Source organism: Diplotaxodon limnothrissa, linkage group LG16, assembly GCF_057381915.1.
Source record: "Diplotaxodon limnothrissa isolate DT_005_m linkage group LG16, D_limnothrissa_male_GT1.1, whole genome shotgun sequence".
Classification (NCBI taxonomy): domain Eukaryota; kingdom Metazoa; phylum Chordata; class Actinopteri; order Cichliformes; family Cichlidae; genus Diplotaxodon; species Diplotaxodon limnothrissa.
The window spans coordinates 17,269,939-17,297,616 of record NC_140611.1 but is presented as its reverse complement, the minus strand read 5'-3'; the positions used below and the strand labels follow the sequence as shown (position 1 = coordinate 17,297,616).

The 27,678-nt window shown below is 41.7% G+C and overlaps 3 protein-coding genes across 4 annotated transcripts; all 3 read right to left on the bottom strand.

Annotated features, from left to right (window-relative positions):
- Positions 1 to 9,618: 9,618 nt before the first annotated feature.
- Positions 9,619 to 18,475, bottom strand: katnal1 (katanin p60 subunit A-like 1). Of its 2 annotated transcripts, XM_085375252.1 has the most exons (11): positions 18,296 to 18,457; positions 17,507 to 17,667; positions 16,566 to 16,719; positions 16,319 to 16,443; positions 16,113 to 16,218; positions 13,636 to 13,794; positions 13,278 to 13,404; positions 12,922 to 13,056; positions 11,159 to 11,285; positions 9,955 to 9,984; positions 9,619 to 9,817 (listed from the first exon to the last, which is right to left on the bottom strand). In XM_085375252.1, the coding sequence occupies exons 1-11, from the start codon at positions 18,455 to 18,457 to the stop codon at positions 9,619 to 9,621; spliced, it is 1,485 nt and encodes a 494-aa protein (XP_085231378.1). The 2 variants fall into 2 exon arrangements, with proteins under 2 accessions (XP_085231378.1, XP_085231376.1); XM_085375250.1 differs by lacking the exon at positions 9,955 to 9,984 and having other exon boundaries at positions 18,296 to 18,475.
- A 1,508-nt stretch (positions 18,476 to 19,983) lies between these two features.
- LOC146615957 (ras-related protein Rab-33B) lies at positions 19,984 to 22,296 on the bottom strand. The gene is made up of 2 exons (XM_085373791.1): positions 22,028 to 22,296; positions 19,984 to 20,896 (listed from the first exon to the last, which is right to left on the bottom strand). Exons 1-2 carry the CDS (start codon positions 22,283 to 22,285, stop codon positions 20,450 to 20,452), a joined length of 705 nt encoding a protein of 234 aa, XP_085229917.1. The 5' UTR covers positions 22,286 to 22,296; the 3' UTR covers positions 19,984 to 20,449.
- Positions 22,297 to 24,268: 1,972 nt separating this feature from the next.
- On the bottom strand, positions 24,269 to 27,516 carry kbtbd7 (kelch repeat and BTB (POZ) domain containing 7). The gene has a single exon (XM_085374533.1). The coding sequence runs from the start codon at positions 27,166 to 27,168 to the stop codon at positions 25,297 to 25,299; it is 1,872 nt and encodes a 623-aa protein (XP_085230659.1). The 5' UTR covers positions 27,169 to 27,516; the 3' UTR covers positions 24,269 to 25,296.
- Between the last annotated feature and the right edge of the window lie 162 nt (positions 27,517 to 27,678).

Here is a 27,678-nt window from a genome sequence, read left to right as displayed (position 1 = left end):
TTAATTCTGCTATGAAATCACACTTTAAGATGCGATTTGATACTGGTAAGTTAAACAGATGTTAATGCAAGTTAGTGTGAGTGGATAGGGAAATGGTGTAGCTGATTCTTATCTGGTGTGAGGTTAATACAGCCACGGAGTGATGTTGGGGTCGCGGTGGAGCTGTCCGTCCACGTACAGCCGGTCCACAGCGATGACAGCGCGGGAGCCCTTCTGGATGAAGCCGCGTCGGATTGGGAAGAGGACCCTGCGTCGTTCCAAGATCTCTTTGGGGAACTGGTCGTTCACGCTGAAGTCCGTTCCTTTTAATTCCCTGCCGCGGCTTTTCACATGTTGCTTTTGTTTGAAGTGGCCGAATTTGGCCACGATAGGACGTGGTCTCCCGGCCGTAGCCCGAATGGGGCCGAGGCGATGTACCCGATCGAAGACGATGTTCTTCACAGTGTCCTCCGGCAGCTTCAGGTGGGTTTTGATGAAGCTTTTTACCGTGGTCTCCGCGTCCTCTCCAGCGGCTTCTGGAATACCAGAAAATACCAGATTATCACGCATGCTACGAGCTTGTAGATCGATAACTGTTTCTTTTATTTTTTTATTTTCTCTATTGAGCTGGGTAACATTATCTGTGAGACATTTCACCGACTCCCTTAGCGTGGCATTTTCAGCAGCAAGCGTTTCCACCTGCTGCTGGCTGTACTCCAGGGATTCTCGCAAGCATTTAAATTCTCGGTGAAGAATCTCCACCAAGGACAGCCTTGCGTCGAAACTGGACAATCGCTTGTCGATTGACTCCAATATGTCGGCAATATCTTTGCCGGCTGGCGATGTTGAGCCGGGGGAATCTGCCGGGCGTTGTCTTTTCGACGACGGCGTCTCAGCTTTGGCCGGAGAAGCTGCACACGGGGTCTTCTTCATCACGAGATCCTGAAAGCACTGATCGATGTAATCTTGGAGAGTCTCTAAACTCTCCTCGTTGTTCTCCAGGGTGTTGGAGATTATTTAGACAAATAGTGTTAGTTATAAGACAATTGATAAGTGTATTTGGTAATGCTGAAGCTTAAATGAATTTGTTCAAATCTAAACTACCATTTGCTTTAATTTTCCGCCAAAATCTCCGGCGTCTGACGTCAGTTACAACATGAGTCGCTTACCTTGTCCGTCACTTCCGTCACTTACTCACCTGCCCGAACCCTTAGATTTTTAGTTTTTCCAAATCGTCTGTGGGGCTTTAACAGCAGTACAAGCCCCCACTGCAAAACAAATACTAAATGGTATGTTATCTGAGGTGAAGAACCTCAGTGGGTCACTCAAAGCTACAAGGCTATTAGAAAGGGATTCCAAGTTCACAAGACCACTGCGTATTCCTTCATAAAGAAGTTCAAGAGCACTCCAACTATGTCAAGGTTGTAATCCCAAAGTGTCCTCAGCCTTGGTCCAAAAAGGTTGTTCAAGTCAGCAGTAGGGGAGAGCGGGGTAAGTTGTCACACGGGTAAGTTGTCACACTGTTCATAACTCCAACACTAGAGGCTCTATCTCAAAAATGAAATAGCCACTTTGTGTGACTTCTTCTTCTATAGTCAACCTCCTGTTCACATGTAGTCAAGACTGCTCTAATCTGAGGTGAGCACATCTTTTTTATTTTTTTGACCTAAAAGGAAAAATAAATCACTTTAAATTTTCGTCAGTACAACTTTGTTAGGTATAGATGTTACAAATTATTATTTTACACAAAATAGAGGAGACATTAACGTGTCTTTTGATACTTCAGCTGATGTGCTATGTTGAGCTAACCCTGACATTTAGCCAAAATTAGCATAAATGTCAGTTTGGGGCAAGTTGTCTCATTAACTTTGGGGCAAGTCGTCACATGTGACAACTTGCCCCAGTACAAATAAATGCTCCAAAAAATTGATATTGTAATTCATTTGTATTTGTAATAAGGTTTTTGAAGAAAGGAAGGAGAGGCAGGAATTAAGGAAGGAAGGAAGAAAGTAAGATGGTTCGAAATTATCAACGAAAGACAGAGCGTGGCAGAACACCACCTGACATTATGTTAAAGGCAGTCAGGCAGGTAAAGATGCAGAACAAATCAATCAGAAGTACAGCAAAGGATTTTGACATAAATTACCGTACTCTAACTCGGTATTGTCAAAAGATTACCAGAGAAGAAATTGAAAGTCAGACAGCCATGCCAACAACAATGGTTGGTTATACAACGCCAAGGAAGATTTTTTCCCCTGATTTGGAAAAGCAGCTTGTTGAATATATTACTAGGTCAGCTGACATTTATTTTGGTCTGTCACCAAGTGAGGTCAGAAAGCTTGCCTACCAGTTTGCTGTGGCACACGAACTGAAGTTTGTGCCTTTGTGGGCAGAAAAAGAAAAGGCCAGCAAAGAGTGGTTTACAGGCTTTTTAAAGCAGCATACAACATTGTCACTGAGAAAGCCAGAAGCAACTAGCCTTGCCAGGGCAAGTAGCTTCAACAGAGAGAATGTCAATGCTTTCTTTGACAACTTAGAGAAAGTGTTATGCAAATATGAGTTTGGACCAGGAGACATTTGGAATGTTGATGAAACTGGGGTCACCACTGTACATAAACCAGACAAAGTGTTGGCCAGACGTGGATTCAAACAAGTAGGGTCATTGACCTCTGCTGAAAGGGGAACCCTTGTCACACTGGCCTGTGCTGTCTCAGCCATAGGGAATAGTTTACCTCCATACTTTATTTTCCCACGTGTCCACTTCCATGACCATTTCCTGATCAACGGGCCACCTGGCAGCAAAGGAGGGGCAAATTACTCTGGATGGATGAAAGACACACACTTTGTTGACTTCCTGCAACATTTCAATGAACATACAAAGTGTTCAAAGGAGAAGCCCTGTTTACTCCTTTTGGACAACCACGAGTCTCATCTGTCCATTGATGGACTCAATTATGCCAAAGAAAATGGCATAATCATGCTGTCATTCCCACCGCACTGCTCACATCGGCTCCAACCATTAGACAGGTCTGTCTGCGGGCCACTAAAGAGGCACATCAACAGCACGTGTGATGCCTGGATGAGGAACAACCATGGGAAGACAATGTCCATTTATGACATTCCTGGGATTGTGGCAATTGCATATCCTCTGGCTGCAACCCCATTGAACATTCAGGCTGGTTTTAGGGTGGCTGGGATTCAACCTTACAACAGAAATGTATTTCTGGAAGCCGAGTTTGCACCATCCTACATCACAGATCGCCCTATTCCGGACCCTGCCCTGCCAGGCCCCAGCACCACCTCTGCACTGCCAGGCCCCAGCACCACCTCTGCACTGCCAGGCCCCAGCACCACCTCTGCACTGCCAGGCCCCAGCACTATCTCTGCACTGCCAGGCCCCAGCACCACCTCTGCACTGCCAGGCCCCAGCACCACCTCTGCACTGCCAGGCCCCAGCACCACCTCTGCACTGCCAGGCCCCAGCACTATCTCTGCACTGCCAGGCCCCAGCACCAACTCTGCACTGCTAGGCCCCAGCACCAACTCTGAACTGCCAAGCTCCAGCACCATCTCTATCACGAGCTCACCCTTACCCAGCACTGCAATTACTGACAGCGGACTACCAACTCCAGAGGACATCCGGCCATATCCAAAAGCTGGCCGCCGAAAACCATCCAGCAAAGGAAGAAAACAACGCAAATCAGCAATTCTAACCGACACGCCAGTGAAGCAGCAACTAGAAAAAGAAAAGAATAAGGCTGAATCTAGCAAAAAGCTGTTTCAAAAGAGAGGGACGCGAGGGGGGAAAACATCTGGACCTATGAAGAACAACGCAGCTAAAAGAAGAAAAATAATTCAAGAGTCATCATCAGATGATGAAGAGTGCTTCTGCCTTGTCTGTGTGGAGCCATTTTCAAACAGTTGTCCAAAAGAGACCTGGGTAAAATGCGTAAAATGCAACTAATGGGCCCATGATGCTTGCACCTCAGGCCAGGCAATTTATGTGTGCCAGAATTGTGACTCTGAAGTTGAGTCTGATTAATCAGAAATAGGGCATCTGTTTTGTTCAGAGGATAAACATGTTAAGTAAAGCAAGTTATTTGCAGCATTCCATTCATTTATGATGGATTTATGTGCAAGCCAGAGAACATTTGAGTTTAAAGTTCAAACTAAAGTTTTCTTTCTACTTAATGTTTTGATTAAAATGTGTATTGGATTGAAATAATTGTTTTTTTCCAAATTCTCTTGGCATAATTGTTCAAATTTCCAGTTTTGGTTTAAATTTAACAATTAAAATCAATAATCACAATTAAGTATTTGTGTTCTTATTTTAAGATAATCTAGTGTGACAACTTACCTGCCGATGGGGCAAATTGTCACAAGTACACATTCTCCATTCAACAGTCTACAACTCCGTAATGAGATAAGATATGAAAATGTAATGAATACATCATATGTGCCCGAGACTTCCTTCTTTCATTTGGTGAAACATTTATTACGTTGTGATGTATGGTGCTCAGTAAGAGTTAGTCAGTGTGAAAAGTGTGACAACTTACCCCGCTCTCCCCTAATCTAAGAATGACCTTCAAGGCCATCTTGGAGAACTTGTCAGCCTGAACCAGAAAGAAGCTGCAGTGTACCTGTTTAGCTTTTGGAAAGCAGCGCTTAGAGAAGAGTGAAGCTTTCTAGTCATCCAGTTTGTGATCTGGCAAAACAAAACTCGAGCTGTTTGGCCACATGGTAGCAGTCTTTATATAGAGGAGGACAGGAGTGCATGCAATTCAATTTTAAGATAAGATAAGATAACCTTTATTAGTCCCACACGTGGGAAATTTGTTTTGTTTTGCTTCCTTTAGTACAGGCACAGGATCACAAAAAGTGTGAGCTAGATTCTTGATCCTTGATGAGAACATAAAACAATCGGCCTCTTGTTTGTGTTTACGTGTAACTGTATCCCAGACACAAGGCCAAAGCTATCCAGAAATAGTTCACCAATAATCATATGAAGGTTCTTGAGTGGCCTATGCTGAAAAAGGAATGGCCTAAGATACTGAAAGACACATGCAAGAATGTGGTTGTGAACTACAAGAAAACACATCACTAAAACAATATTTTATTGATTATTAAAATGGCCATGGTTGATTATGAAAGCTAACATTTTGAGCACTCTGGCAGAAAAACTTAGTAAAAATTAGAGTTTTCAGCCACTGGTGTTGGAGATCTTGTCAAAATTAATTGAATTATGAACACAAAAAAGTACCATGAGGTTTTGATCACACATCCAATACCATCCGGGGAAAGGATCTAATTCGCAATAGCTTCATTTTTCAGCAACACACTGCCAATGAAAAGCATCCCTTGGATAGAAAAACACACAGTGGAACACTATCAGCCATGGATTGGTCTCCCCAGACCCTGGATTTCAACATTGTTGAAGCAGTGTGGGATCATCTCGACAGAAGACAGAAAAAAAGGCAGGCAACATCCAAAGAAGAGCTTCAAAAAGCCTGGAGAACTATTCCTATAGACTCCTACAGGAGCTTGCTTCAATGAGTTCAGCAGTGTCATAGAAATAAAGGTGGTCACACCAAATATTGTAAAAACTCTGTTCTTACCTTATGTTCTTTACTACCATGTATGTCTGCACGTTTCAAAACATCACTTTACCAACTGACAATTTTTCTGGCAAAATATAATGACACGAGGCATGTCTCAAGATTCTTGCACAGTACTATATATATAGTGTGGAAATATTGGAAAAAAAACTACTTTTGTGTAATCATATATTAAACAGATACCTTCAGTGAGCTCTCCAGCTGTATGGGTACAGTCCTTTCAGATAAATATAGATGCACACAATTAACTGGCAAGCAAGTGAATGTTACTAAAAATTTCCATATACAAGAGTTTGAAAACCTTTATAGAGTTATGTATTGTTGTAAAGAAGGATATGTCATATCATGCAAAAATAAATAGCAATGTTGGCACAATGCAGATAAAATCTGGGATTTAGACTCTAATACAACATATACGGTCAACCCACCTTCAGAGTGGAGACCGAAGACTACTGTCGAGATTTTAGTATCTGATTAGTAGGGCTGTGCGATATGACCAAAATCTCATATCCCGATATAAATCACAAAAATGTAACATTTTCTGTAAATTCTGTCAATGTCGGACAGCTCGACTTGCGGGAAGTGTTTCCATCTGCGCGTCATGTAGCTGGAGTCCAGTGTTTTAACTGATGCATGAAACTATACATTTTTAAACACAAGTTGTACCAGCCGCCGTTTTCTTTGTATTTATTACACGGCGTGCTGCGGGGAAAAGCTGTTGTTTGAGTCTAAGGTTTATTTTTTAGCACCTGGCGGCTCTTTTTTACTTCTCATCCGTAAATAATCTGCTCTTTCACGTGATTCAGTTTATTTTGAAAAGTCTCAACAGGATCTTGAGCTTTATTGTGAAAGGTTTATGTGGAAAATAAACAAGCGGACACGCGATGGTGTTACCGTCGTTGTTGCTAACCACAACGCATAAAAACAGGCGGTTGTCCGTCTGTAGTGTGGTTATATTAAATATAAGAGAAAGAGAGAACTTTAAGAAATTAATATAGCCACTACAGTGACCATCAAATGAAAAAATATTGCCGTAAACAGTTTATTTTGCGACACCACGAAACAAACGATAGTGTAAAATGAAAGATATCGTTATATGAACAGCCCTACTGATGAGGTTTTGTTTAGTTTTTTTGTATAGAATGACACTGCTTCTTCATTTCTGTGTGAAACTGTTTCATAATTAGTTTGTGCTTGTGGCAAAAAACATGTTTTGTGAGGTCACTCAAAAGTCTAGTCAAGGCCATCCTTGCACTTTTGTGAAGGTTTTTATCTTGAGGTTGTCAGAGTGTTGTTGTCAGAGTGCAGAGGCACAGTAATCTCCTTTTTCTTTCCGTTTGACCAGTCTTTTCTAATTAGCTTCCAGTACATTTCAGCAGTTGGAAAATTCGAGCATACAGACGCCGTTTGACAATAAATCCACCTGCAATAAAATCTGTTTAACATTTATCGGAGAACAAACAGTCAGGGCTAGGACTGCGCTTTGAACCAATTTGTGTGATGTCTGAATAAAAGACATTTCAGACATCAAATGCACATCTGTTGGCCTAGAAAAACCTATTAGCGCCTGAGCACTACACAGGAAAAACAGAAGAACAAAAGCCAGCATCTTAGAAAATCTTACAGCTCATACAAATCGTACGGTGGTCATAGTGTATTAAGTGTAGTAAACAGGCTGATGTACCATCTCTAACCCAATACACAGACTAATCTACACTTTGCTGCATTAACATCACACCTGCTGTCATGCCTTTTTAACCTGCACAGGAGCTTTACAGAGTTTTCCGAAGACACCTCAACTTTTGGCTCAAATGCCAACAGATCCATCTCTGTTCAGCCAATAGTGTGATGCAGCTTTTTCTGGAGAAAGAAAACGTAAGAGGACTTTCTTTCTTTTCTTTTTTTTTGTGACTAGCAGCAGCATTTCCAAGAATAGCCGGTATAGAATTACATATAAAAACAAAAAGGAAAATATAAACATACCATCTGCACTCAAAAAATAAAATTCTGTTTTTTTCCTCATGTAATTTTGTTATACAAGTACAGTATAAAACATGACATTAACTTGAAATTGATCAAATGGAATTTACTTGCTTGGTATCTATTTGGTTCATACAAAGCATATTTTCCTTAATGATTAAATATTTGAATTAATAAACTTAAAAAAACCCCAAACATTTCAAATGTCAAATAATTGCTTCATGTTTGCCTTTTTTGAGTGTCCCTTCTATTCTACAAGACATAACCTGTCTAAGTTTAAGTGTTTACATTAAAAACAGAAGTCAAGGATTTTTGGTGAGGTAAGTATTTTCTTTAATTTAACTAAAAACAAACAAATAAACAAACAGAAAAAATAATTCACGGTTCCAGTGCTCATGTCCTCTTTTCAAAAAGTATGACTACATATGCTTTTCTCATTGAAACATAACATTAATTAAAAACAGATATTAAAACCAACAACACAACATAAAACTTAACAGAACAGACAATCACTCAGTCAAAAGACACAAAGATATTGCGCCGTGTGCCAGTGCAACACTTTATTCTAAACCTACCACAATATTGAGGTTCAGTTCAAGTTTGTTCAGTCAGCAATAAATACATGAGCTCCTCAAGAAGTTTTTTATGACACGGGGGCCTCGTGCAAGAACAGATTTGTCCCTAAGTGACAGATTTAAGAGAACTTCTCACATTCTGAAATGAAATTCATGAGAGGTCCACTCGTGCACTTTATATAGAGAAAAACTGAATCTTATTTTTTGTTAATTTGAAAGACATTTTCTTTAATGTTGCCTGCTGTGCTGCAGTAATTTCACCAATATTTCTGTAAGACGGTGACCTATTTGCAAGTCACTGTCCGGGTGCAACGTGTGTCTGATAGGATATCTAACTCGTTTAGCTGTTTTCACACCTTGAATTATTCTAGACATTACTTCACAGAGGCGCATGTGATCGGAGACAGTTTTAACCTGCCCGCTCAAGCCTGTGTGAAATCAGCCCGCACTAATGTGAGAATAGCGCAGCTAAATGTTCGTCTGGTGTATTCACACATTTTGTGTCTTGCCTCCTGCCTTATTCAGATGGCCCCCTCACCTACAGCAAATCTAACTGGTAACTGTTTCCTGCTGTGTGCCACATGTAGGAAAGAACAACTATGGATAATTTTCAGATCTAATTCCCTCGACTTTTTCCAGGGAGTCTTGTGTGAAAACAGCTGTACACGGTTTCAAACTGTGTTCTTAGATGCTGGACTTGAAAGCTCTGCAGTGTAAAACTGTTCTTGCATGAGGTCTCATGTATAAAACCTTATGCACATTCCCTGTGTGTATTAAGCTGGTAGTTTACATAAAAGTTCCCAGTGTGAGAGGTTTACCCAGCCTTCATCGGGTCACCTGAGTGGGCTGGATGACTGACATCTCTACAAACACAGTTCTGGACAGCAAGTGAAATTGCAGGGGTGAAGCCACCTTTTTCATGTTCCCTAAAAGGCACCAGTCTTTCTGATCCCTGATGTGCTGACTTGTTGAAATACAAGCGCTCACTCCACTGCTGCTTTTCAAGGCCTTTAATATTTTCAAAGCTATCAGTCTGTAACGTCGGGTTGCGTTTAGTGGAGTGAGAGGAGGCGGCAAAACACCTAGCAGGGTAGCCAAAAGAATACACACTCACGCTGGCGTTGGGGATTCCACAGTGTGTTCTTTAATATACCTTCTCTTCATCAACCATATAAGCCCGGTTGAACGGCTGCAGCTTAACAAACATAGCGCACAGTGTTCGTACAACCCATAACGTTGCAAACAAAGGTGTCTGGAGAGGTAAAACATAAAATCCGTCCCTCCTCATGTACTAGCGTGCAAGCACATGTCCACACCATCACAGAGAGAGAGAGCAGAGAGCAGTGGCACACACTGATGACACCATCAACCCTCGACTTGGGTGTCTTAAAGGGACACCACACCATAACGGCTGTTACAAGTCCTCCTCTCACGGTTTTCGCCCCTCTGGCTCTAATCACCACCGATCTCTATACTGACCCGAACTCAGCCATCCAGGCTTCGTATTTTTCCAGGTCTGCAGCAGAAACAGACTTTGAGATCTTCTTGAGTGTCAGTGTGAAGTCCTCCATGGTCACGGGCATCTGCAGCTCTTCTTTGGACAGAGCTCGGATCTCCTCGGGGCTCAGGCCTTGGATTCGACGACGCATCGCCATCATGGAGGCGTCCCTGACGTATGTGTAAAGAAACAAGCAGGGAGTGGACAGAGGCAGACAGAAGACAGTTAGTCTTGGCACGCCAAACATAATTGCACTGTTTTAAATTACACATTTGCTGTGTTTTAGCCCTGTCAGAAAGGATTGTACCTGAGCTGTGATGAAATCCTGCAGGCTACGCTGTATGTTGGACAATGAGCATGCATCCAAGGTCAATGAAACAATGTGAGGGAGAGATGAGCAGAGACAGCTTTGGATGCATGAAATGCCTGCCATTCCTGGCAGTGCTACAGCAGAAAGGATCCCCACATCAAGGACAGGACAGTGAGGATAAAAGTCTTACACTAAAAAAACTGCTACACTGCACTACAATCAAAACAGTGCTGCGTGTTTGAAGAGACAGAGCTGATAAAAACACAACAGGGACGACGTGACCTCATGATCTGACAGTCAAATTATCATTATCGTGTGTGCAGTTACTCTTTGCATAATTTGCTTATTTAGCAAGTAATAACAGAGTTATACATTTAGGTAGAGATGAAGCAAATTACTAGCAGCCTGTGTTCCTGAGTTGATTGGTATTTATATGGAAAGGTACTAAAAGAAGGCATTGCAGTTATGAATTAGATAAAATTATTTTTTCTCAGGGCCAGATTAAAGTACCACAGTGATTCAAAAATTGGAGGTTTACTAAAAAGACAACGATTTGTAACTTAAATTTAGTCTACATGCAGGTGCAGGCCACAAAACATGACAAAGCAATAGGTGGCGATATAACCCTAACTGTCCACTGACCAAGAAGAAGAGACATAAAGGCCCACACCTTTCAAATTGCAAGGTAAAATCCCTACCCCGGAAGGAGTTTTTCCAAAAGCTCTGTAAGGTTGAGGCTGCTGAGCACGAAAACTGCTTTGTGGCAGTACTTGTGAAAAACAGAGAGGAAAAAGCCTGAGCTTCCAGTGTGCTAGCAGGACGATCACTGAGGAAGCAGCACTACTCTTGCTTCAGGCTTTTAAAAAAGATAAATTGCACAGCAGCATTCGTAAGCCACTCTGGATAAAGTGAATTAGGAGAATATAAAATCAGTCAAAGTCTAGTTTTACACAGCACTCGCAAATTGGGAACTCTGCTAAAGACCCAGAACCAATCAGAAGTTTTTAGCTCCACAGCAACAGTTTGCCATCTCACCACTTATTACATGCTACCCCAACAGTAACGTGCAGTGATAACAATCTTTTAATAGTTTAGGTACGAGCATATTGAAACAAAGAACACAAAGCAGCATTTGCTTTACTGTGTTCTGTATATAAAACATGAAACATAAACTGATAATCAGTTTCTAAACCATGCACACCTGCAGACGTTGGTGATGTCTGCTCCAGAGTAGCCCTCGATCTTCTCAGCAATGAGGTCCAGATTTACGTCTGTAGCCAAATCCACCTCTCTCAGGTTGATCCTTAGAAGCTCGACACGACCAACAGCTACATCCAAATACACACAAAAATTGTTTTAATTTAAGGGCAATGCATCTGAAAACCAGTTAAGGAGAAATGGGAATGAAAAGCATTAGAGAGGCACATAAAACAATGATTAGAAGTAGAGCAGGGCGATATGGCCAAAAATATTTATCACGATATATATTTGAAAATTTGCGATAACGATATAACCGACGATATAATTGATGCGAGACAAAATACAGCTCCACAACATTACTAGCGCAAAAAGACAACCTTCCATTTATTTTCACTTAAACAAGAAGCTGGTTTTTATGTACATTAAAGCTTTATAAAAATGTAACAGTGCAAATGCAAATTCCTTGCTGAAAGTTTAACCAAAAGGCATTTCCAGTAGAAATGGGCTGACATATCCTGAGCATAACCATGTATAATATCCACTGAAGTTAAAAAGAGGTGCTTTGCAACATTAAACTGCAGTGTGCAGTACGTATTTTTCGGACCATAAGGTGCACAGGATTATAAGGCACATTAAGCGAAACAAAGCAGTCAGATAAATCAAACTTTATTAAACTCATTCTTCTTGCTTCCTCCACTTCTGTAACATTGATTCATTAATGTTGAATTCTCTGGCAGCTGCTCTATTCCCATGTTGTTGCAGTATATTAATGACTAACCTCGTATTGTGGATGGATTATCTCAGTTGTTCTCCTGACTGAAGTTTGGTCCGTTTACAGCATCCTGCCATGCGATTGCATTTGTCTCTAACCATGAAGAACCTTCACGTTAACTTTTATAAGTGGAAAAGTGTTAGTGTTCGTCCTCCAGCTTCACTGTTTATGTTATGCTAACATAGCTGTGTCGCTAGCGATCACGTAGCACATCATTATATACCAGCTAGCCCAACTTCAATAACCCTACAAACGTCACTGCTGTTTAGTTTCCTGTCTTCATTTATGTTGGAAGTGATAGCAGAGCTGTACGTTTGAATTTTTTCAGAAATCTCTCAGTCAGAACATGCAATATCATGCTTAGGTAACTAGCGAAACTAGCGAGCTAACTTCCGCTAGCTTCCTGCTAACTTCTAACTCCGTTAAATGTAATAACTTTTGTTTTCATGGATGCCTGGAAGTTAAACTTTATAGTTACACCTGGTAAAGCAGCAATGCTGATCGTTTTATTAAAGATGAAAGAATTTAGACAGTTTTTAACTCTCAGTGATGCTGCAGTGTTGTTTGACCTGAAGCATACTGAGTTTAGGACCCAGATTACTCCCAGATTTAAGAGCATCTTAGTCCGACAAATATGACAATAACAACGGCCGCTTGCATGTTCTGCAAAAAAAATGTGCTTTGTTGTGTATCTAACGGACAAACACCAAACCAGTTCCACATCACTGAAGTTGCACCATTTTTACAAACCAATTCTGGTTCATCTGTTTCACTCAACAATCAGCCATGTGCGTATGAAAACAAAGGCACTGCGCATGCGCGTTTTACTCCCATTCTATCACGATATTTCATTTTCCTATCGTTGCCTAACATTATACCGGTATTACCGTGAATGGTATAATATGGCCCAGCCCTAATTAGAAGTCCACGGTGTTACAAAGTCATCAGTCATCTTAGTTTCTGTGCTGTCAGTCTGTGCCTGGTGAGGTCACCTGAGGGCAGAGGGATGTAGATCCGCTTTTCCAGCCGTCGTCGCAAAGCTTCATCAATGTCCCAAGGGAAGTTTGTGGCAGCCAGGACCATCACCATCTTAGAGGGGTCGTCACCCTCCAGGGCTCCCCCAACACCTGCTCGCAAAAAAACAACAAAACAAAATTTTCAGCTTGTTTACGCAACACATTCAGTTTCAAAGTATCTCAAAAAGTCATTTAGCTGTAATGAGGCGCCAAAGGGACAAATGCATTATGACACCTGTCCCGTTTGCTTCTAATTCAAATTTTTGCAATATCCTTGATTAACTGTAACAGCAAGCCGCGCACAGCTTCACCCATTTCTCTAATCCACTAACCATCCATCTGAATAAGAAGTTCAGATTTGACCCTGCGGCTGGCTTCGTGTTCATCAGATGTTCCTCTCCTGCCACAGATGGAGTCGATCTCGTCTATAAAGATGGTCGTTGGCGCATAAAATCGGGCCTGAGAAGGAAGAAGTTTCGCATTGTGAGTTTCCTTTCCGCTGCAGTGCACACACATGTAAATAGGAAGCGGCCGCATTCTTCTGTGCTGCTTTTATCCAAAGTGCTTCGTAATTTCACTTTGATTCACCCATTCAAAAAACATACACGCACACTCACAGGGAAGGAGATAAAATGCAAGGGTTCAGCATTTTGCCCATAGGCCCAAATGCTTATTTCCACACACGCTCACCATTTCAAACAGCAGACGGACAAGTTTTTCCGACTCGCCCCTGTATTTGGAGGTCAACGTGGAGGAGGACACGTTGAAGAAAGTGGTCCCACATTCTGTGGCCACGGCTTTGGCTAACATGGTTTTCCCCGTACCTGGAGGGCCGACCATTAATACACCCTAAAAAGCAAAATGTCACACAATCTTAAAACATTAGACAAGTAAACAAATGAACACGCACACACAGAGAAAGGATCAGGCTGCAAACACAGAAGATCAGTATTCAGTTCACTACGACCATTAACAGTTGTTATATCAGTATGCGGCTCCCACATTCCTTTTAAGAACTTCCTGGGAAATAGACTTAATGGCTGCCTTGTCAAGACTCACATGAGAAGATCGATACCAAGTTAAACATTACGATAGTTGAGCACACAGGAGATTTGGGGGGGAGGGGGCTAGCTCAGTCCAGATGTTAAAAAAAAGAAAAGAAAAAAATCCATTTACCAGCACCTCTAAAGCTCGCTCCTGTGAGAATAGGATATTAGTCTGAATGTGAATGGATTGCCTTCCCGTAGACTGTAATCCCTGTTTGAGACTGGATAATTGCATGTTATTTAAAAGCCTGTGATATTAAACAAAAGTGTCAAACCCTGATTTAAATCTCCTCTATAACCATTTTTTAATATCGCTGCCACTCCGCCGTCTAACATTTCTATATCTGCTTGGCGCCTTTTGCTACGGAGATTACAGAAACCACAAAAGGAAGCACGGCTGACATAATCCATTTCATTTTAAAGAAATTTTATTTTTATGCCTCAGTCAATTTAGGCTAGTGTGTCTTATGCTGACTGCAGGACTGAGTCGAGCGACTCGGAATATAAAACAGTACTGCGGTGGGTATTAATCAGAATCTCAGCAGGAGCAGATGGGAGCGTATGTGCACCTGCATTAGGAGTAGAAACACTCAGACGTGCTGCAGAGCACAGAACAAAACGGAACTGCGTAGACCTAAATGTGCGTGCTAACAAAACACATACCTCCACTCACCTGTGTGCTGAGAAAACAACCATTGACCTGTTTTCCTCTGCAACTGACTTATCGCTCTTTAATTTTACTTCACCTTCAGTGATTAAAAAAAGAAAAAGAAAGACTATCCATCTATTTAAAGTTAGTGAAGAATTTTAATTATGCATGCCTATATAAGACAAATGAAAAGCATTGTGCTGCTATAACTCCCCCCATAAAGTATTAACCCTCACATGGTTGGGCCTCAGGGGAAGCAGTCTCACATGATGAAAGTTTAAACGAGGCTGATGCAGAAGAAGCCTCCCATCTCTGTGGAGTCTGTGGAGACTTTGACTTTGTAAAAATATTTTAGTTGCCGCATTTTACTTGTGATCAGGCTACGTGATCAGCCAATCTCCGAAGCTTACTGCTCTTTCTGAATTTAGCCAACTGCATTCTGCAGTGTATTGGTAGATGTTACCTGTTTAGAGATAATATGAATGACATTACATATGCAAGTTGTTCCATTTTATCAAATGACATTTGCAGACTGGTTCTTATTCTTAAAATGTGTCTTCATCTTCCTCATCAGTCATTTATTTGAGGCAGAAGTTTTCACAAATGAAAACTATTTGATTATTTAATGGTTTTTTGTGATGTTTCTCAAGCTCTCTGTGTTAGCATGCTCTCCCTCTCCACTCGCTGAACCTCGACTTTATGGAAATTTGCATGCATGAACACAAGACAGAAATATAAAGGAAGGCGTCACTTTCTGATTCTGAACAGGCACGACTTGTTTAACATTTACTGTTAATGTTACTGTTAGGCGAGCCAAAATATTATTATTTATTGTCTTTATTTAAAATAAGCACATGTTGACTGTGAACGACTTCAACGTGATTTTATGCTGTATTTACTTGGAACTGTTAAGTTGTTGGTGGAATCTTTTATCCCACGGCAGAGTTGTTAACGTTAGAAGAGAAATGATAAGTTTGACATTTTAATTAGTCAAGTGAGAGAGAGAAATGTGCTGCATGAGGCCAAATCTCACAGGATCAGATACAATGAGACGATATTTTTTTAGGAAATTATACAGGAACGTTTGGAAACACGTGGACAGAAAGGAGCAAGATAAAACAAAAGTCTGCAGAACCGAACTGAGGCTGACTTGAGTTGACAGTGATAGTGTCAACAGAAATGGCGCACTTGAATAAAGTACTAGATTTAGTGTGAAGCTAACTAGTCTTGATGTAGAAGTTGGTGTTGACCTTAACGCTCAAACTTTGATGTAGCTGGTGCAACATGCTGCAAGATACTCAAAATGGTAGGTGTGCTACTGAACAAAGTGAGTATCTCACAGCTGAAAAACATCTTTATATACTTCTGCAATTACTCGCTCATTTTTTAAAACCCCCAGTAAGGAACTAGATAAAGTTTGCATGTAGAGAATATGTGAAAAATCACAGGTGTGTGTGTGTATGTGTGTGTACCTTCCAAGGGCGGCGAATGCCCTTAAAGAAATCAGGCATCCACATCGGCAACACCACTGCTTCTCTCAAGAGCTTCTTAGCATCTTCCAAATCAGCAATGTCATTCCTGCAGTTTACCAAAGTAATTAGCCAGCAGCACTGTTGAAATGTGTCCTCGTTGCAGAACCTGAGAAGTATTATATAAGTATCAGAGGATACTTCCATACCAGTGCACGTTAGGGTTACGGGACACAATATCTCTCTCCAGCGAATCCACTAGGTCACTGTCATATCCTGTGCCATCAAACTTCTTATGCCCTTCATCCCCCGGCACATCTCCCCCTTTCTTTCCCTGATGGAGACAAAAAGGTGGAAAAGAAACAGAACAAAAACCTGATGTGTTTGGAGCACAGACTTACTCATTTCCTATTTATCAATATGTTCACTAAACCATGACACAGCTGGAGTCTGAACCTTATCATCTTTGCATTTTGTGAATCCCGGCCGGTCTGCTTTAGCATTGGCCTGAGCACGGCCTCCCGGCCCTGCCCCTCGATGCTGCAGGCCAGGGGACTCTTTCCTCTGCTGCTTCACTCCACTGTTGGGCCGCTTTATTGGAACAGGATTCCTACAGAGACACACGCGCAGGAATATACTAATGGATAATAGTGTGATAATAATAGGACACACCTACATAGAGAGCCATCAACCACAGGTTCCCATCGGTTTACCAAAAGTTCCTTTAGAGCATTAGTTATAAACGAGCTCTGCTACTTTTCTGCAGAGGCACATTGTGCTTGTAGAGATGAAAGTGATTATGCAAAATATGTCTCTTTGTACTTTAAAGAGCGCTTCCTTATGGAGATGTTGTGTTCCACAGAGTTTCTGGGTAGCATCAGTAACAATCATCTCTGTCAAAACTGATGTACAGTAAGTTAAATACAGATATAGTTTGTCACTAAGAAAGCATTTGTAATCTGCAGTTAAAGGGGAAAAGTCCATATTTTGTGTTTTTGTTGTTTTAAACTCAACATGAAAAGAACAAAAGAGAGAACTGACAAAAAGATAGCAGTCTGCAAGAATCTTTCTATGCTTTCCTGGTATTATATGTATTATATATATATTATATATATTAATGGACTCAGAATAATAAAATTTTTCCTCCAGAATTTAGGAAGTGAGGCTAAGACACTGCACTGAGCATTTAGTTTAATAATGGGTGAGATTGGAGAATAGTTTAAAACAAAATTATAACCCAAACCTTTTTAGATCACAGTGTGACATGCTTACTATAACGCTAAATATGTTTGCTGGCTCACATTTTCAAAACTTCACTTATTTATTTTAACTGACCGCAGGAAAAGAAGAAAAAAAATCCATGAAGCTAAAAACGTAGCTCCAACACATCCACACACCTGTGCTCTGCAGGGATGGGAGGGGGCCACACAGCTGGATCTTCTAGTCTCTCCTCTGGCTGCAGGGCTTGGATGTCAGTCAGCTTCTCTAACTTAAAGCTCTCCAGCGTTGCCATGATACTTTTCACTTGCTCGTACTCCTCAGTCAGTTCCTTACTAAGCTGGAAACAAAGGGAAGAGGTGCACTGCATCACTGACCATCCAGCTGAAAATACAGCAGCTGAACTAACAAAAACATACAAAAAAAACCCAAAAACGAAACAATGCACAATGTTAGGCCAAAAAAAACAAAACAAAAAAAAACTCCTTCATGAAGCAGGGCGTAAAACACAATATACACACACACACACGCCATATATATATATATATATATATATATATATATACACACACACACACACACACACACACATACATACATACATACATACATACACGTGCGTGTGTGTGTGTGTGTGTAACAATTTGGGTAGTTAGTTTTAAATTCAGGATTCTTTGACTGCCGTGCTTCTCTCTTACAATGTCTCTGCATTTACACCAGCAACATTACAGAATGCTTTTACATGTGTTTTGTCCACCAGAGACGACCAAGCTAATAGATCGGAACAAACATGAGAAATTACACAAATGAAAACTTTCTTAAAATAATGCACCTTAAACAAAAAAAAAAAAAACAAACAAAAAAAAACAGCCTTTGACATCAAAGGAAAGCTTTTCATCCAGGATTAAGTCCTACGTACAGTTGAACTGAAGTCTCAGGTTCAGTAACTAATATACCAGGGGACTCACCTGTTGCCATCTGACTATAAGTGCAGGGTCTCTGAGGGACTGACAGTGCTTGTGGATCTGTTGAATGACGCCCTGGTAGTACACAATGGAGGAGTCATAGTTCCCAAGCAAGGCGTACTCACGGCCCTTCTTGGCGTTGTCACATATTTCTGCAAGATTCATGATTTATAACAGCTACATGGAAAAAAGAAACAAGCAATTGCATGACCTGATTAGTGAAACAGTAAGAGTTCAAAGGTTAATGCTAGTTCAGTGTTTCAATCTAAAGCCTCCACATTTTCTTCCTTTTATTATTATTATTATTATTATTATTATTATTATTATTATTATTATTATTAAGTGTCCTCATTATAACCGAATCTCATAACAAGATGGGGCAGCTCCTTGAATGTCGGCTGCCCATCAGATAACTCAGAAACGGCTACACCCGGTAAAGCACGTTAGTTAAGCTAGCTGATGTCGGCTTTGAATGAACACATTTGCCCGGGGCGCTTTACCTGATTACTAAATGAAACCTCTGTTCAAATCAGCTTCTTTTTTAACACACCCTATAATATTACCGGCGTTAGCCCTTTGCTAGCTTGCTACTAGGCCACAGACGAGAAAACAAAACGAATCCTGTGCCAATAACCCAAACGGTACTTAATCCTCCCAGCTTGCGTTCAAATTTCCCGTAGACAAAAACACTCACGACGAGCTAAATTAAATTTTAATTGCGTGTTCACAGAAAAAAAAAAATCTCATACCTGTATGAAAAGCCCTCGCTTGTATGTTTTTAATCAGATGTCCAGCATTGAGGACAGTGTTACCATGGCCGCGGAGAGACGCCGCGCGAGGAATACAAACAGCTTTTTGCCGTGCTGCTTTCACGGATTTGCTGCAGGCTGGTAAATGTGACACCCTAGACGTCGCCGATGAAAGCAACTCAGCTGCCGACCTGTGATCGTATTAATCTAACCTAGTAAGGCCTAAATGTGTTAGATGTATTCTATTTATAACTACAAAATTAGCTACAAGTGACGGATTTGCCATTTTACATGTTTTCGCTAATTTATCAAGAACTATGTCGTGCACAAGTCTGCCACTGGTCGCCGCTAACGTGTCAAATACTGCAAGATATCGTCTTTAATTTCACTACAAAGCTTGTAGCTGTAGTTTTGGAACTTTTAATCATGTAACACGATCCTTTTCAGGTGATTAAGTGAGACTTTTTTTTCCTTAGCAGAAATTAAAGTGGATCTAGATTGTCTACAGGTCATGAATTAAAATGAAAAATAATTGCTGTGAAGCAATAACTGACAGAGCAGTGACATTACACTTCGAGTGGCAAACAACACCAGAAACATTCAGAAAAGATGACACTGAAACAACCACTTTTATTGATTTGCATCTGTACAGTGTATTATTATTATTGTATACATGCAACAAATGAAACAGTCAGCTGTGGTGTTTTTCCTCAGATCCACTGAGTTTCTTTTTCGGCATGCTTTTCAAGTGAACTATGTGGAGCAGCTATATTTTATCCCTTGTGTTCTTGAGCTTTCTTTCCAGACAGCTCTCCATGTGCATGAGCTGACACAAATACATTCAATAACAGCACCAAGTCTCACACTGCACTTTTAAGAACTAAAATATCACTTCAATTGCAATTGCACAATTGCAGTGTTTGTCACAGTATCAGCATATCTTATTGGTCCCTTTACACACACACAAAAAAAAATCAAATTTTCTCTTCATTAAGTTTGTCTTTTAATTGCATTGAGAGCTGCAGATACATTGTAGTGCAGTAATGTTGCTGTACTGACGACGGCTGCATATCATTTATGATCATGCATCCACTAAAGTGCGCTCTGCAATCTTCAGTTTGCAGACTCGGCGATCGAAGTGCAGTTTGGGCTACAAATACTCAGCATACCTCCATATGCATTCATGCATTTTACGGACTTGTTTATTTAATTTAGCTGTGCCTCATACCAGGCAGGGAAAATTGTAAAATCTTGCCAAGCTTCTATCATTTCTAGCTAACTGATTTGAGAGTGCTTTGTAAATTTTAAGCCTCGTGTTGTTGAAATCTGCTTTTCTCAGCACACTCCTGAAGGACTGCCATTATAGTATTAAATAATCCAAGTACATCCATGGAGGATGTAGGTGACCTCAGCATTGACAAGTTGCTGCTTCCCGCTCTCTCTGGTTCCACATTTGCCTCAAATTGCTCTCACTGGGTTGCTTTAGTCTCAGGGGTTTGTGGCTCTTCAGTCTGTAAGCTAAAGTCAGAAAGATAGCATCCACGTTTTCCTTCTCAGATGGGTCCTTGGCTGAAGTCTCAAACAGTGGGAAGTTGTAGCTGTCAGCGAGACACTGTGCGGCTGATGTGGGAACCTCCCGGCGGTCCCTCAGGTCACACTTGTTTCCTACCATGATGCGGGGCACAAGGGGCCCCACGGAGTGCCGGCTACACTCCTGAATCCACTCGGGGATGCTCTCGAAGGAAGAAAGGCTGGTCACGTCGTACACAAAGATGACAGCGTGGACGCTGCGGTAGTAGTGCTCCACCATGCTCTTCCTGAAGCGCTCCTGACCTGCTGTGTCCCAAATCTGTAACTAGCACAGCAGAAAAAAATGATGCCACAGAGTCCTATTTAAAGCATATGGCCAGTGTTATTTTATATTTGTGCTTTTGCCAGCCAGTTCAATAGGAGGCAGCAAAGCGTCATTCCAGCTTCCCTATTTTGTTTATGCTGCTCAGCTCCAACCTTCAACGTTTGTTCTTACTACATATGCTTTATGTGTGTGTGTGTAAATATACATCTCTATTTCTGCAGAGTTAAATACTGGTTTTTTCTCAATGATTCAGCATGATGCATCTTGATTTTTTTTTTCAAAACAAAGTTTTAGCAGCTTCAGGGAAACAATGGAAGGATACTGCACAGCAGAATAAGCTATACATTATCACCACAGACTGGATTTTTGCACTTGCTCAAACAAATGTTGGTTAAGTTAGGATAGTTAGGGCATTTTTGCAGCAGACACTTGGGCATCTTACAGAAGGAGAACCTGAAGTTTAAATTATTAAACCAGAGATGGCTGAATTCCTTTTATCGGCAATCGGGTAATGTGCATCCTGGCTCACTGCCTTTTACTCACTCACTGTCATGGTTTACTGAAACACCGACAGACAGAGCTAACATTAGTGTCATTATTATAGACTGTATGTTCCCACTGTGATGAGTCAAATTGTCTGCTGTGGAAAGTGCTCCAAAATAGACCTTTTTTGACAGCATCTCCAAAAAATGGGTTTAAATTTGCGGGAAAAACTATTAAAAATCTACTTGGGTGACCTGTTATTGTGTTGCATCTGGATCACTTCATCAGACTGGGGCATGATCTGTTTCACTTTGACTGGAAGCTCGTAAAAAGGGGGGAAATCTCCAGGCAAATGAGGATAGAATGAAGATAAACACTTATATGTGGAAGAACAGAAATGACTATGAACTGGCTTTACACCAAGTTTCGTTATTCCCTTTCTTGTGAACAATGACAATGGCCTCATAGGGGTGACAAAGCCTTCATTTTAACAACTGGTCAAAGTAAGCTCCATCACATGCCTACAGGCTGAAAACAGACTCCAGGTCAGGCTCTGTGAGCTGACCTATAAACCTAACATAGCCAAAAAAACAGTGAACGTTCACGGGTATCTGCCGTGTGCCTTTCTTGAAATGTAGGACTTCTCACCTTGATACTCTCTCCGTCCAGCTCCAGCGTCCTCTCTCTGAAATCGACCCCGATAGTTGCCTCAGGGTTTTTCAGGAAAGTGCCCCCGCAGAACCGGTAGGTCAAACACGTCTTCCCCACATTTGAGTCTCCTATTACTATTATCTTGAAAATCCGAGCGTGTGTAGTGTCGTATTCGTGGTGAGAGGAGAGCTCCAGGGAATCGTTTCGACTGAAAATTGTGTCAAATTCCTCCCCAGGTTTGTTTTCTATTGCCATTGCTCATCTTCTCGCGGTCTGGACGGCGCTACAGCTCTGAAATATCGCGAGACTCCAAAGGAGAGTACCTTTGAACCTATGTACTTAAATGTAGCTGTAGGCTACGTGCAGAATACAAGCAATTCATCAAATTCTTGTGTTATTTAGCTGTACACATTATTCTGTAGAGATCCGATAGAGAACTTGCTAGAGGAAAAGAACAATTAAAAATGTAACGTGGAATATGGTTAGAGATTATTTTCCCCTTTCCTTTCTTTTGAATTATTCGGGGGGGGTTGTATCCTATTTTGAATTGAATAAGTGGTAAAATAAAAATAAAAAAATAGACGAATTCAAGTCTGAAAGTCAGTATTTCAGATACTTTCCAATAAAAATCTGATGGTGCTTTACTGCAGTCATAATTACTTTCATGAGTTTTGACTAGACCCCCAACACCGCTGGCTGAAGTACAGCCCCAGTTTAGAGCCTCCACTGTGTTTTGGAGATGCATGTAGATGCTCACTGTCATATCTCTCTCCTGATCTCCTCTGTAAATATTTATGACTTGAGTGAAAAATGTCAAATTTGGATCCATCACTTCGCAAGACACAGATTTTCAGTCCAGGTTTTATGTCATTTGGCCATACACAAAAATGACAGCACAGTTGTGTCGATTTTTTTTCTGTTTCCTCTCCTTGAGAATGACCTCATGGCAGCCAATCTCTCCAATCCCGATTTGCCTTCAAGGAACAGCAACAACCCACCCTCCGCTATTTCTTAGAAAAAACACTTACAAAAAAAAAAAGAGACTAGAAAGTCTAACTACTTGGAAAAAAGAAATGAGGGGTGGATCAAGACTTCAGCACAGTCAGTACAAAATATTTCAGAAAAGTTTTTTTAAATCTATAAATTTTTATTTTTAAAATCATGTATGCTATTATACTTATTTACATACAGACATATCACTCAACCACAAACACTTCAGTAGGTATCCTCCAAGAGCACAAATATATTAACCTCATACAAATTTGTACAACTTACAAAACAAAGAGAACATCTAACAATGGAAATCCATTAAACAGAGACAGTCTCAAATAAATACAAACATAAGATTTTTTATTTTTAAAAAAAAAAAATCATTCTGCTTTTCTGTAGCAATTCAATCAGTCAACACATCATCTCATAAAAAAAAAGTATTACCATTAGTTTCATTAATGACACATTTTTCTATTAAAACTCAATCCTCCTAGAATTAGAACCATGTTTCTGTTTTGCACCATATTAAACTCACAATACTCACAAGAACACTCTTCAGAACCCAAACCTTCCAGTTTCACCACGCAGTGGCAATAAATACGACTTCTGTAAAACTCAGCACTACACACACTTGTAACTCTGCAGCATACACTGATGTTTATTTGACACATTTACCAAAAACAGCTTTATAATCCACAGCCAAGCACCCCATCTACTTCAAGAAACTTCATTATTCATCAGAGAGACAGTCGGGACTCCACTATTTTAACAGTTTATTTTGTAAACCCAGCTCTGGAACCAGCAGCTCTATTTCTACCATGCCTTCGCTGCATGTCATTACCCACAGTTCCTCCCCCTTTACTCCCAAAACTGCTTGATAAAAACCCCTGACTAAGAGTCACTCATGATTATACTCTTCAGTGTTTTCAGAGGTGCTGACTCAACTTTATGGTCATTGTTTTTGTGTGATTCATTATTCTGCTGATGAGGATATGTAATATTTTATCTCCACCATTTATCTCAGTAAGTGCAAATAGCGTAGGGGTTGCTTGGCTGGGACAATGGCTTCTCTGCAGTCTTCTGGCAAGCAGATAAATCATCACACCCAAGCAATACTCAAAACCCCTCCCCCCCAAAAAAACTGTTGCAACACACACATTAAAAATAAAGTATAGATAAGAAAACACACACATACACTCTGTGATTTCAAACAAAACCATTTGTCACCAAAACATTGTGATCGCACTACATCTAAAAAGGAACCTCTGTCATCGCAAATGGGCTAAACCTGAGAGAGTGTACAGTACATTGGCTCCTAGACTTTACGCAGCAGTTTTTGGAGCACCGCCCGTGTGTGTGTGTGATGTCGCTGTGTGCATCAACTACATAAAAAGGACCATAAATTTTAAAGCCCAGTTCATAACCAGTTCGTTCATAGTCATAAACAAGAGGCACTTGAGATGTCTGATATGACAAACACTCAAGCCATGATTTCACGCTGATCTTAAGCTTGCATGCTCATTTATTCACTCTAAAGAGAAAAGGCTTACCCAAATAACTCTTCATGTAACATAATGTTAAAGCTTAACAGCGGCTCTCCACTTAGGAGTACTAGTGGGCACATTCGTAGAGCTTTAGGTTCTTCTGTAGCTCTCTGGTACAGCTTTGTCAAGCGACATCACTCGAATATCTCAGCTCGAGTTTGACGTGGACAAATCTCTCACAGGCTCTACGAGCTAGGAGAGAAGGGCCTCAGGAAGCATGTGACGAAAGCATTACAGATGTGGCATCCATGTGAAACCTTTAGGTGTTGCACGCAAAAGACGCAAAGCACTACTGCTAATCCATAATTTTTTTCCCCCTTTTCTACTCCTTAAACTTTTGTTTCACTTGCACTTTCACTGACACTCTGTTTCCACATGGATCAAGTGTAGTCCCACAGATTCTCTGACATTTTTGAACCAGGAAAAGCAAGGTTGGAAGTAACAGCGTTAAGTGAAGGCTCAGTTCCAGCAATTATTGCAATTATTCCCAATTAGTAACCCCTGTATTTGCCCAGCAGAAATGCTGTGAAAGAGGCACAGTAAACATTTTCTCTGGTTTTATGCATCCCAATATTAACATTACTGATCACACGTATGAAAATATTTTTTTAACAACCTGTGCTTCTCCTGACTGTTTTAACACTGAATAAATACTTCAATGCTCCCCGTTAGACAAAACCAACCTGTAAAAACCCAATAATTTAATTAATTTTGACACTGCAACACACTTCACTACCAGTTCTCATCAGAGAATGAGCTAGAGCTGCCAGAGTCTGAATCTGCATCTGTCAGCCCATCAAAATCCCAGTCTGCACTGGAGCCACTGTCATCGTCCTCCTCTGTGGAGAAGCTGTGGGCAGAGCTAAGGCACGCTGGGTAAACACGCGTTGAAACACATACGGGCCCCAGCGTGGACACGTACACCGCCATGATATTCTTCCACGTGTCCCTGGTCGGGTCGTACTCGTGGATGAGGACTCTGTTCTTGTTGTGCTGCAGTAAAGTCTGAGTGAGGAGGAGCAGCTTGCCGTTGTGTTGGATCACCTGATAATTTAGAGCTCGGCTGTCGATGGGAATGTCGCCGAGCCTCTTCCACTCACCCCTAGTGGGGCTGTAGGCTTTCACCACAGGGATGTCGCACACACAGACAATCTGGTCCTGGAACACACAGGCCTTGTGAAGCTTGTCTCGCCTCAGCGACCCACAGTGGCGCCAGCGGTTCCTCTTGGGATCGTAGCAAAGCATTCGCCTTTTGTTCACCACGTACAAGTGGTCATGTAGGGCTACCACCTGCATTTTACCCAGAGAATGAGGCAGAGGAGCCACAAACGTCCACTGGTTCCTCTGGACGCTGTAACACTCCACCTCCTTCAGTCTGGCATCCGTCACCGGGTTTCTTCCTCCCAGAAGGTACACATGCCCGTTGAGGTAGCCCATTCCAGAATGTATTCTGCCCAGTGGCCTCTCTGCCAACTCCTGCCAGCTGTTGAGCACAGGGTTGTAAAGCCAGAAGTGTTTCGAGAGGTGGGACGCCAAGTACAAGTTGTTTTCAGGGGTGGCACAGGCGATTAAGGACTCCATGGTGGAGCGTTTGTAATCCTGACTGCTCAGATCCTCTAAAGGAGGGGCCATGAAGTACAGGTCCTCCGAGTATGGGTCGCAGCACATTATGTTGTCATTAGGTAGGCCAAAGAAGAGGATCATCTCTTTTGCGCTCACACCTATTCTGTGTTTTGGCACATCCAGAGTAGCAGACATGACACAGCCGTCCTCGGGGGACTTGTTAAAAAATGATGCCAGGTATTTCTCAATGAAAGGCCTTGCCATGAGGCTCTCCAGGTAACACTTGTCCTTCTCAGTGAACAAGTTCCAGCGGACACACTTTAGTGCTTGCAGCGCATCCTCTTTTTTCTGTGCTGCGTTCACCTCGATCCACTGCAGAGCAGCCGAGCACACCTTCTTCTCACAATCCACATCCAGGGTGTCCAGAGACAGCAACTCCTTCAGCTGCTTCAGGTCCAGCTCGCAAAGATCCCCCCCATTACACACCAGGCCGAAGTTCCTGGCAATGAAAGCTTGCGCATTCTCCTTCAGCTCGGGGTTATCATAGGTGTCAGCAAATTTCAGTACCCCCACACAGTTAGACAAGTCCAGTCTCCTTGTCATGAAACTGGAGCAAGCTTTCCTGATGTACTCCAGCTGGAGCATGTTGGCCGCTGCATACAGCCTCTGCACGTTACTCTCCGTGATGGTCACCCTGCCCGTGTAGCAGTAATCGATGATGACGGACATAGACTCAGGATCGACCCCACGGATGACCACAGTTTCCTGCACGCTCTCGTTTAACCCACCGGTGAACATGCCTTTGAAGTAGGGGCTAGCAGCTACCAGGACGTTGCGGCTGCAGAAGAAAAGTTGGTCGATGGCACCTCTGGTGGGGTTGCCGCTGTGCTGCAAAGACTCCTCTTCATACTCAACTCCGATAGTAACGTCCCCGAGCAGCCGGCAATCGTAAAGCAACTTCAACCCGTTCATCAAACCCCGAGCGTGATTGGCGTCCTCCAGCACCTCGGGACCACTGAAGCAACTCAGCGCCGAGGCCATTGTTGCAACTTAAGCGATTAGTTAGCTATTTCACGTCGGCCAGTGTTTCAAAAAGCACCGTGTGACGCGGTAAACATGCTCGGTAACGCCAAGTTCCCCGAGCTCTGATAATGACACGTCCGTTTACACGTGAAAATCAAACATAAGCAGTGTGGATAAATGCAACAGCGATTTAACAGCTGAACGGTCGCCGGGATGTCTGAAATCCGGCAGCTGTCGGCCTGTAAATGAGCATAATGTCACGGTCAAAGTAGAAAAAGACCCGCACACCACTTCCAAGGAGCTGCTTTACCGATAACGTTCATTTTCACTAAATTCCTCCTCGTTGCTGTTTTCTGTTTTGAGTGTAGCAGCTGGCACAAACGTCAACACGGCCAGGTTTTGAGCTACATATTCCGAGAAGAACTTCCACAATAAAGTACAGTTGTACGTATAGATATCGCGCGTTCTTTTAGTTCATCTTTTTAAGCAGTGCTATACGCTCTGGGTGGGTTTTAATATTCTATTTTG

Excerpts from the sequence above, each read along its gene's own strand:
- LOC146615957 (XM_085373791.1), bottom strand. The coding sequence starts at position 22,285 with ATGGCAATAGAAAACAAACCTGGGGAGGAATTTGACACAATTTTCAGT. Across the intron at positions 20,897-22,027 it reads TGGACGGAGAGAGTATCAAG|TTACAGATTTGGGACACAGC; the intron begins GTGAGAAGTCCT and ends CTGCTGTGCTAG.
- kbtbd7 (XM_085374533.1), bottom strand. The coding sequence starts at position 27,168 with ATGGCCTCGGCGCTGAGTTGCTTCAGTGGTCCCGAGGTGCTGGAGGAC.
- katnal1 (XM_085375252.1), bottom strand. The coding sequence starts at position 18,457 with ATGAATCTTGCAGAAATATGTGACAACGCCAAGAAGGGCCGTGAGTAC. Across the intron at positions 13,057-13,277 it reads ACTTCTTATTCAGATGGATG|GTGTTGGGGGAGCCCTGGAG; the intron begins GTTAGTGGATTA and ends TTTTGCGAGCAG. Across the intron at positions 9,818-9,954 it reads AGGATTTCATCACAGCTCAG|GGACGCCTCCATGATGGCGA; the intron begins GTACAATCCTTT and ends CACATACGTCAG.